This window comes from Lytechinus pictus, chromosome 4 (assembly GCF_037042905.1).
Source record: "Lytechinus pictus isolate F3 Inbred chromosome 4, Lp3.0, whole genome shotgun sequence".
Classification (NCBI taxonomy): Eukaryota; Metazoa; Echinodermata; class Echinoidea; order Temnopleuroida; family Toxopneustidae; genus Lytechinus; species Lytechinus pictus.
The window spans coordinates 2711469-2723033 of record NC_087248.1 but is presented as its reverse complement, the minus strand read 5'-3'; the positions used below and the strand labels follow the sequence as shown (position 1 = coordinate 2723033).

The 11565-nt window shown below is 34.8% G+C and overlaps 1 protein-coding gene across 3 annotated transcripts in view; it reads right to left on the bottom strand.

Moving 5' to 3' along the window:
• Window positions 1–296: 296 nt before the first annotated feature.
• LOC129259178 (centrosomal protein of 85 kDa-like) overlaps window positions 297–11565 on the bottom strand; it is a 29807-nt gene continuing 18538 nt past the window's right edge. For all 3 annotated transcript variants that reach the window (XM_064098080.1, XM_054897480.2, XM_064098079.1), the window contains exons 5-13: window positions 11268–11385; window positions 10647–10741; window positions 10097–10154; window positions 9204–9356; window positions 8634–8788; window positions 7624–7774; window positions 6744–6914; window positions 5886–6105; window positions 297–4785 (exon numbers count right to left, since the gene is read on the bottom strand). In XM_064098080.1, coding sequence (XP_063954150.1) covers window positions 4613–4785; window positions 5886–6105; window positions 6744–6914; window positions 7624–7774; window positions 8634–8788; window positions 9204–9356; window positions 10097–10154; window positions 10647–10741; window positions 11268–11385 — 1294 coding nt within the window. In that variant the 3' untranslated portion in view covers window positions 297–4612. The remainder of the gene's footprint in view (window positions 4786–5885; window positions 6106–6743; window positions 6915–7623; window positions 7775–8633; window positions 8789–9203; window positions 9357–10096; window positions 10155–10646; window positions 10742–11267; window positions 11386–11565) is intronic.

Below are 11565 nucleotides of genomic sequence, written 5' to 3'. Positions count from 1 at the left end.
AAACTGGCGCGTAACGGTGCCAAAAATTGAATCTAGCGAGACAAACATTTCAAAATGGTACAAACTGGCACCAGCCCAGTGGACTCCTAGCATAAAAACAGCTTGCATCCAAGTGGAATCTACCATTTTGAAATACTAGGAACTTTGAATAAAAATGGTTGTCATCGGTCAAAAGAAAATTTTACATTTCTGGGATTTCAAATTCTTCGAGATTGATAATGAAAATGTCTAGTTCTACTTTGACAACTCTGGCATGAAAACAACTGTGTAAGAAATGAAACACAAACTAACAATAATTTCACTATAAACTTGTTATTTATTGCTGTAGTCAAAATTTGAATAAATATATAGACTCTTTGGCACTATCATACCAGCTCTGTACAAAATTCTATATCAATGAACAGATATCAGTGTCCAGTTCTACCGGATACATCGCTTCTAAACCAAATATATATATATAAACACCAGACAGTCTGATAGTAAGGAAGTACAATACAACCTCTAACCCTCTAAATCTTCAAGACCAACTTGCTCTCAACCAAAAACAACATTTTGAAGGCCCTGTAACATACAGACATTCAATCAAAGACAAAATGATTGTTTTTTTGTGTACATAGCTATCCATAGACTGTAGCTATGCTTAATTCTACAATAGATTGTATCTCTTATGTTTCAGGGCCACGTATAAATACTTTTGAAGAACTGAAATAGAAAAGGTAGCTGCAACTGATGTAAAATACAAAGAGGAAACCAAAATTGAACAAATACTGTAGAAAACCTATACAAGACCATAGCCATACACAAGTAATGGAATGTAAATCCAACAAAAGATGACTAAATAGGATACAAAATCCAACAAATTTACTAAATAGGATACAAAGTCTAACAAGGTTTCTTTGCCCGTCCCGTTTCTCCTTCACCAAATACTGATAAAACAAGTAAACTGAATACAAAAGAAGCACACACAAAGATACAGAGACTACTCATACATTGTACAGAATAATGATTTAACACAAGAAAACATTCATCCTTTCTTGGTAGTCAGGAAAACAAACAAAAATTATCGATAATATCAAGAAGAGTTAAAGAAAAGTATCAAGTAATCATTAGGAATGTGGTATACTTAAGGATTACATCATAGATTATGCAAAATATATCTCAATTTGAATAGTACGAATTTCATTCTGAAGTTGCGATGGACAGAACATAAACTTGATTTTACAATCGATATGAATTAATATGTGATCCATAAGAATCTGATATATCAATTATTATGATAGATGAGGGTCACTGTGGCCCACAATGAACAATCGTTACTCTCAACACCCCTGGCATTAACTGTCTGGAAGACTACATTATTTTTAAAATTGAATATGATGATATACATTTCTAGATACCTTTTACTTGACAATCATGTCCAATCAAATTAATAAGTGCCTATATTTAAAATATTTTTATCACAGCATAGTACTTTCATTCTTTTACAGTAAACCAAACATACATATATATATAAATGACAGATCTTCATTCATATCTATGTCATACAATGATTAATATTATTTAATAACTTATCTTCAATATTTCAATAATACCCTAATTGAATGGATTACCATTTCAAGAAAAGGTATAAGAATATTTTTTTCTTGAATGATTTATAAATATGTTGTAACATCTTATTCAAATCATTCAAAATAATATTCAATTCACCTCATCTAGATTAAATTCTGAATAATATTCATACAAGAAATGCACTGATTAATTCAACTTCATACATCTAAAACGTTGGCCAGAATACCTAATTTTCTTCAAATCCGTGACAAGGATTTTTTTTTTAGAGAGATCAAGATTACATTATTTGAATGTTGAATGTTAACATTTTATTTCTTTCCATTACGACGTAATTGGTAGTACAAATCAAATATCAACATTTGCATACTGTCACACAAGGCTTAATGACTGATCATGCAATTAATTTCACAATTGATTGTATTGTGATCAATGCAATCAATCATGACAATTTCTTTTATAATCAATTGCTAAGCATTAAATTCACTTTCAGTGTACATATCCCTATACAACTAGCTCGTTACAATACAGCCTCTGATAAGCACAACTAACCTGAGAAATATTGAAAAATACAAAAGACAAAACAATATAAATCCCAAATAATAAAACAAATATACAGTTACTCGTACAAGACCAATAAACATGTATTAAAGAAGAGCATATGTCCCCAAAACCATTTTTCTAGAAATGTAATAACAAATAAACAATATTCAACTCAATAATTTGAATTTAGTGTACTGAGATCAAGCCAACAAATTAGAAATATCACTGAAGGCAATTAATACCCCTGCCCTATCACAACATTCTTATCTGAGGAATGGCAATGCAATACCAAACACATTTCACTCCGATCTCTATGTGAGCCAAGTCTCAAGAGCATTGGGAATAAACTGAGGAAGTAGTTTGATACGCAAATTTTTTTCATGTTTTGTTGACATAAGATGCCTGTTACCATGGCAATATAGTATCTGATGCATTAAACCATGGGTCTTGCACATATTCACTCCAATAATGTTTGTGCAAAGTCTAATGAGCAAAAAGTAGTTTCATCCACAAGATTTGCAACAGACCGACTGCATCCTCACCATATGTCGATTCCTCTATACCCCCTTCAAAGTTTTTTTTTTTTGGGGGGGAATATAAATAAGAAAAATAATGATAAATATTGAGAAATTATATGTTGTAATATTTCTATCTAGTAATCTCTGTAATAAATACTGATAACTGTTTGTCATACTTATCTGATGTAGAAAATATCACAAAAATTTGCATATATTTCTTAATATTCATAACTTGTCCAGAATATATTACTATTTCAGTATATATACAAAGTATGCACACATGAGGCTTTATACTTAACATAAATTAAGTGCTTGAAAATGGCCAAGTATAAAAATGGAATTAGGTTAAGACCTGAAGGCCTCTGTTTACATCCCAGCATAAAGAATAGGAATATTTACAGTGTCATTATACAGGCTGGAATAGCTGTAACAATTTAAAGTTACAAGGTGAATAAATTTTGTGCTTTGTAAAGCAAAGGAAATTACTCTGTACAGTAAACAAAACAGATCATACCAAACCATGTTTTCCAATGACCACCCCAAGAACAACAAAAAAGAAATAAAATGAGTTGGATGATGATTACTTCAGGAAAAAAACACACTGATTTGATGAAAATATGAGATACTTGATACATTTGAAATGTATCACAAATACAATTCACTATTCAGTTGCATTTAGTACATATTGACAGTAGTACTGTACAGTTAAACAGGGCAATGGAATGATACTTGACAAAGCCTTGCTACAAGCAGATGGTCCAGGGGAACTCTTCACAAAGAGTTTTGTCAATGACTTCACCAACGGATGTTGTAAGCTAATGAAATCCATACATCTGATTCTCCAAGAGCAAGTTATCAGTGAAAATCACTAGAAAAAAAAACTTTCATGAAATGCTCCACAAGAGTTAAAATATCTAAGGAGAAGTATCCCTTTTGCATATACAAGTACTAGTACATCAAAAACACATTTGGAGATGAGAAAAATTTCAAAAAGACAATTTGAGATGTCTAAAGACCATGTCAATTGTATATGATGTTCTTCATACATGTATTTCAAAACTAAAGTTATTCTGTAGTGATTTAAGAAAAAATCCTCTCAAATATGAACTCATCTTCTACCTTTGATCAATCATACCCCCCTCTCTCTCTCTTCTTCCCCTCCCCTCCTCTTCTCTCTCTCAATAGTATTTTTTTCTGATTTCCAATTTTAACAACCTCTCACAAATTCTATCATTTTCATTTTCAATGACACAAATACATCCTTACATGCACATGTTAGCCAATACTTGTAGGAATGTACCAAATCAATTTCCCGTTGAAAATAAACAATATCATATGATTTCCACAAAGAAGACACTTACGAATGCATAGACCCTTGTCCTACTTTCCTCATTTCCTCTACTTATCATTTGGAATGCTAACAAGGAAATTCATCTCTCTTATTGGCCAACATTTTGAGGAATGTTCCATATTTGTTCCACATCAAGAAGAGACACACAATCTCTAAACAGGAGACTAATTATAATGCATAGAACATTTTTCATGTTTTCCTCATTTGACTTTGCTTTTTACTTCGATTACAAAATAAGACCTGCAAGGGATGAGCAGAACATCCCTTTGGTTCAGGGAAAGTAGAGGAAACAATCAAAATCATATCCTCGTATTGGCCGAAAGTTCTAGGACTGTTCCAACTTTCTTTAGAATAAAAAACACCACACAATCTCCACAAAGAAGGGCAATTAGAACGAATGGACCCTTGTCTCCTGTTCTTCATTGTGTGAAGCGCGTGGCAAAGACATCTTCCGCTGATCTCTATCTTCATTTTTATTCAAAATGCAGTTCTCGGAATGTACCAACTTTGTTCCAAATAAAAAACACCACACAGTCTCCTCATAGAATACAAATTAGAATGCATAGACTCCAATTAAATCCCATTAAGGAATCATTTGAAAAAAAATCAGTCAAGTACTTTAGTCCTGTTTTCGTCATTGCGTGATGCAGCTTGCACCGACGTCCTCTGCGTATCTATCTGAGATGAGGCTTCGTATGAGATCAATGTCACCTCTTAGCTTATGGACCTGTGTCAACATGGCTCGGATCATGTCCTCACTTCCAGCCTTTTCATCGTCGTCGACATCGAAGGACATCGCTGAAGATGCTGAGGTTCAAGTGAGAATGGGAAAAAGAAAAGATGGGAAATGTTAGGCACCTTGTCAAAAGTCTCTGCCACATCTTTTAGCAGAAATCCCACTATAAAGGTGTGATAAGGCTTTCCATTAAGGCTCTCAGGCATTCCCCATTGTTTCATCTATGAAGTAAGTGAGAATTAGTAACGAAAATACGCTTGCAAGTTCTCTGCAGGAAAGATGTGGCACTAACATTTTGACATGATATCTCATAGATGGAGTTACATAGAGAGATGGTTAAATGTATTAATCAAAGTGCTTATATTTCTGAAGAGATTATATGATTGAAGGTCCCTCCTTCATATAAAGGTAATAAAATCCATTTGCACTATTTTTCAAACCTGCTTGAAGCTTGAAGGTATAAAAAAAAGCTTAATAATAATAAACACAGCATTTATCATGCGCCATCAATCAAGGAAACTATTCCGAGGCGCAGAGGGATGGAGGGATTACGGGAGGAAAAAAAGAAAAAAAATTACATTAACATATTTAACAAAAGTAAGAAGAAAACTTGCAAGTAACCATTTAGACTATTTTCAACAATTGAATACAGGACCCTGGAATATAATCTTGAAGGCATTACAGTAAAATAGGTGTCCATTCAACCACAATGTATATGGATTCATTGTAGAGTAATGGCTATAGGGTTCACATCATGCACTGACTATACAGAGAGTGTGTACATACTTGATGACTGGCAGGTGTCCTACAGCACAAGAGACCCAGATTGGGCCTGTTTCATAAAGACATATGATTATGGGAAGTTTGCCATTATGGTATCATGAAAACCTAGATTGTGATTGGCTGCTGAGCCACGTTACCGCAGCAGTTACCATAATAGAAAGTCCTTTATGAAACGGAGGCCCCTGAGGGCCATTTTATAAAGCTGTTCGTAAGTTAAGTGACTATAAGAACGACTGGTGATCCTTTCTTATGGTAAATGACATTGACCATAAAATGTTCATTTGTGATTATTTAGCGCGTAAGAAAGGTTTACCAGTCGCTCTTAACTTACGAACAGCTTTATGAACCCCCCACTGGAACATGCAACTAAAGACAAGTTTCAACTTACGTCTAAATCCTAAAAGAAGTGAGACATTAGGTTCCTGGCCCTCTGCCCGTTGGTTTATCAGCTCAACTAATCTCTGTAGTTCCTGTACACACTGACTAAGCTCCTTGACCAACTGACTGGTACAACGAGCCTTGTCAGAAGAGACTTGTCTCTCAAGGCTCTGGACGCTCTCCTGGAGGGAAAGGTTGTGGCCATAGAGCTCCTGGCTTTGTGATGCAAGCTGTAAGATAGCATGAAAACAGGATAACACATGAAAGTTTAATGATCTTTGAAGGTAGTGTAGGAAACATAAAGGAGGTTCCCGGAGAGCAATTCATCAACATTTGATGTCCGACAAATTGTCAGATCTGACAACTATCCTTGGTTTTGATTGGCCAAGAAGAACAGTTTCTATGGTAACTGTCAGATAGATAAAATATCTGATGAATCCTTTCATGAAATGCTCCCTTGATAATGATGGGTAGTCAAGCTATTGGGAGATCTTTTCTCCTTCTCCAAGTAATCACAGCTCATCTGGTTTGCAGCCCTTGAAAGGACGGCACCTCACCTCACACATTCCATGCTATTCTCTAACCAAACATTTTCTTACCAATTAATGCCCACTAAATTTCCTATATTTTCATTTCTTATCAATTTCTGTTCATTCCATCATCCCAACAGTCTTTTTTACGACTGATCACATGGGGAACTGGGACCCTCCTCATCTCACATAAACTTTATCATCCACTCAAATTCTATCCAATTTAATCAGGTAATATTATGGTGCTTTTTCCGAAACCTGGGAATTTACCAAAATATTAAAGACAAAGATTTTTCCAGATCAAATATTCATTTCTAATTAAATGAAAGAAAGTTTACCTCTTTCATAGATCTTGTCATGTCTTGTATAGCAGAATCTTTATTCTTGAGCTCAACCCTGAGTGCTGTGATGACACCTTCCTCCTGCATTAGACGAGATTCCATCTCATCTAGCGCCCTCTGGTGTTCTTTCTGGATCTTCTGCAGATGATGATGTTTGCTGTCTATTACCTAGGGGGTGTGTAACACAAAGCAATATGCTTGAATTCACAAATCAATTGTAGTTGTTTGTACATAGCTTGCCATAGACTGAAAGCTATGCCTGTTGAAAGATTGACCATATCTTTTTATGTTACAAGGCACAGGAATGGGTGCAATGAGTGTGATAGTAAGAGACTTTGCATGAGGTGAAAGAAAGATGCTCTATTCAATGAGGTGTATCCGATTTCAAGAGAGTGTCTATTTCACTGAATGCAAAATCTCATACGGTTGCATGAATAAGAACATTAATGCATGATTATTGAATTACAATTCAAAGTTTCTCCTTAATTCAAGTGAGGATCACATCTCCAACAGCAATCAACAGTAATGCGCATTTAGTCCATAGGCCCTTTCTGTATTGCACATTCTTCAAGTGCTATGAATTGAATCGTATTGTGATGTAACCTTCCCGTACAACAGTACATTTTGAACAGTAATTGTGCGATGGTACAAATGTTGTGCAGTTACCATCCCCCCCCCCAAGATTGCATACAACAAGCCAACTAGGTATTGTACAACATAAACTAATGAAATAGTCATGTTTATCATGATTACATAGTGAAACGCATTGTTTATTATCAAACCACCCTGTCGCTTCTGGCAATTACATTCATTCTGGTATTAAACTGCATTATTATCAATCAGTAAATGAAACAGAGGAGTATATGAAAGAACAAACCTTCTTCAAATGATCAACAGTAGAAGAATGTCTCTTATTCTCTTCCCTAAGTTGTTCAATGTCTTCCCTACTGCACAGCTCAAGATCAGTTGGGTCACCAGTCTCTTTGGATCCTATTGCTTTCTGTAGCTTAGACAGCTCCTTCTTCATCCTGTATAATACGAAAAAAATGTCACATAAAAACTAAGTCAAACAAAAATAAATAATTCTTCAATTAATAACAATGAGAGTATATCGAATAAATAATAATTCATAATACTTTGGCTCTACGTGGAGTGTGCTACTCCAGATGCTATTTCGATGTTCTAAAACACATATTAAAAGTTGGTTCAACAGCCCCATAAATACAAAATCTCATGAAAAGGTTTCTACATGGTAAAACAATTATAAGACAAGTGTTGTGTCTGGACTAAAGGGTAACCGGACCAAATTGTTGATAGACCAAATGGCCCATATTCTGAAGTCGGGTTTAACTTAAACTAAGGTTTAACGTTGTGGTTTAAGTATGGATAGCCAATTGTTACATCAATCACTAACAGTAGAGATATCATATTTCAGCTCATTTGGCTCTCAAATCATTCATAATTGTCCAGGAAGTATAAAAAGATGATTGTTTTCACCGTCGATGAATCAGGAAAGAGCACGGTAAACATAAGAAACATACAGCTTAATAAAAATTTGACACTTTTGGCTTCCCATAATTTTAGCACAGAGTTAGACCATGGTCTAAGTTAAACCTGACTTCAGAATACGGGCCAACGGGTCTAGCCCATGAGGTATTATACTATCTAAGAGAAAGACCAACTACTTATAGACCAAGATAATATAAACCCATAAAACAGATATAAGAACAAAAAGAGCATAATTATTGTGCAATACCCATGGGGTCACATTCATTGGAACCATTATCAAACAAACTTCCAGCACATTCCACAGACATCTCTACATGTATGTCTTTAAGCTTAATCCTTGCAACAGTTCCATGAAACTGACCCCTTTAGAATAAATACCTTTCTATCTCCATCTGTTGACTAAGATTCTTCTCCTCAAGGTCTGAGGATTCCTGTTTGCTCCTGTGAGTTTTCTGTTTAGCCTTGGAAAGAGATGCTTCTAGACTGACGATGCGTTCCCTTAGCAACTCCTCTTCCTCTCGTAAATCTCGGATGTGCATCAAAGATGTTGTCAAGGAATGCTTGATGTTTTGGTTGGTGAAATAAGATTTTTGCAAAAGACATAAAGCACCAGCTCTTAATTATACAATTTATTCATCTAATCAATCTAATCAAAGAAAACTATATGTGGATGAGGGTAATTAACACCCACTCCCCCCCCAAAAAAAAAAAAAAAAACAATCAATAAATAAAATTTAGAAAAAATTATATGAAAATGAAGATGATGATGAAAATGATGATGATGATAATAATAATAATAATAATAATAATAAAATAAAGAATAAAAAGATAATAAACAAATGGGATATAAAGAAATGAATAAATATATACCCATAAATTACTAGCGGATAAACAATAGCAGGATAGAACCCTCCCCCCCATTATTTGTTTGCTCCCTGTAAAGGATATAGTATCACAGCTCTCTCTGTACTCCTCAGCCGTTGGAAGGTTCTGCATATATTTCTCAATCTTACTTAGTTTCTTCTTCAGCTTCTCATAGTCCTTCTTGCTATGTAACAGTTGACCTTTGACCTCCTGTAGCTCTGCTTCCTTCAACTTCAACTGGAAGATAATATGAAGAAATTGTCATTAATCAAACAGTAATGTCAAATCAGATGGTTTTATTTTTTAGTGCACATCAAGAAGCACAAACTACCAAATTAAGAAACATTTTAAGGGCAAAGAAGAGATAACGACATCATACCAAATGAAAATACCATGTACAAATTGTCTCATGCTACTCTTGAAAATAAATTAAGATACACTTATTTTTAAATGACAGTTCAGCAGAAAAGGTATAACAAGAGAAGAAATGTGGTTTTGATGAAAGCCCACATGAATAATCAGGGGCGGATCCAGCATTTTCCAAAAGTGGGGGGCACACTTCTGTTTTAACATTTTTACATTACAAATTTTAATTGTGCTTCTCAAACTTCTCAAAGGGGGGGGGGGTGGCCATGGGCCGGCTTTGCCCCCACCCCCCCCACTTCATAAATAGGAGGCTTGATAGCTCATGTTGGCATAGCAGTGGTCTCATAAGCTGGCGACCTAGGATTGATATGTCAATGCACTAAGTTTAGAAAGGCATATTGCTCATTATCAGGTCCCTTGGAAAGGACCTTAAGCTGTTTATAGTCCTTTGATACCAACAAGCAGTTATGCTTCTCAGCAATCAAGGTAAAAAATAACCAACAACAAATATATTAACCTCGTCATCAGAGCGTGGCTTATAAACCAATACACAAAGTAAAACATGTTCCCCACTCTATGGAGCGTGAAGAAACCTTAAATCAATTACATACCTTTGTTTTGAGGTCATTGATGGTCATTTCATTGGTTACTTGTGACTCCTCAACCTCACTACAGGAATAAATAAAAAAGGAACATTGAATAATTGAGATGGATTACATGTAGTCTACTAGCAGATGTTGTAATTGTCTATTAAACACCATCACCCCTACATAGTAAATGTTGCCCCCTTCTGTCTACTGTCAATTTGTTCTAATAAAACAAAAAGCTCCACTGAAACTACCATTCTCTATAAATGACTGAGGCACAATACCAGTAAATGCAGTTAATAGTCTTCTAATGGGATGCTTCTAACCTCTCACATATCATACATCTGAATGTGAATGTGAATGATGATTACTAGGCATAAACACATCTGATGAGAGAAGGCACAGGGATGATTAGAAGGTTCTGTCAATGGTCTTCTTCAGTGACTTTTAAATGACAGTATTATATTGCATCTTCATTGTTTTTCAGTTATTTAATATCAAGTTACTATATGTTGCACAATTAAATACATGGGGGGGGGGTTAATGGGGGGAAATTTGGCATAACCCTTCTTACCCTAACTTTCTGCTCAATTGCTCTCCTTCAGCCAGTTTAGCAGTAGATATCTCAGCCAACTGAGCTCTCAATGATGCTATCTCATACTGGTACTCCTGGGTAGAGAGAAATAATAGAAATATGACACTGAATTCAAACATGATTATAAAGCTCTCACATCTTACATTGTCAATTTACGATTGCCGGAAAACTGGCATCCCTGTCTGTATTATTTTGTTGTCGTTGGTTGTTATTGTTATACCATTTTTATCTAACTCACTGTAATCTGTTTCCTACTGCTACATTTGATTCCATGTTTTTCATGTATTTTTTAAAAACATGTTATTCTTATTTTGTAATATAATTTTGTCATGCTAAAGTCAGGGTAATAATATCAAAGTCCCTTCGGAAGTGCCTAGAGATGTTAACCTGTTGAATACTGAATTCTGTAATTCCCATTCGGTTCCAGTAGGCAATGGGTTAAATGAATGACACATGTTACAAGCTATACAAGAACTGATTACATGTACATATGATTACTGAATGGTGCATGATATAATAATACCAAATAAAAAGATACTGTTAAATTATCACTATTAAAGCTTTCTCGTCTCAAATTAATATTTGATGTAATATTCCAACCTGCATTTTGAGAAAGAGCATATCCCCTTCATCCCTTGATCTTGTATAGATGCGTTGCCTTGCAATGTTCTCTTGCTCATCATTCTGTTTCGTAAGGTGTGCAATCTCTAATTTTTGCCTGCAAACATGTGACACAACAAAATACAACTCAAAGATTAAAAAAAGAGAAAAGACTAATATTCAATTTTTGTTTATCTTATATTACACTGTGATTGTTTCAATTAATTGCAAAAGTGTGACACAAAATAAGACACCTCAAAGACATAAAAACCATATCCCCTATGATCACAAATTGGAT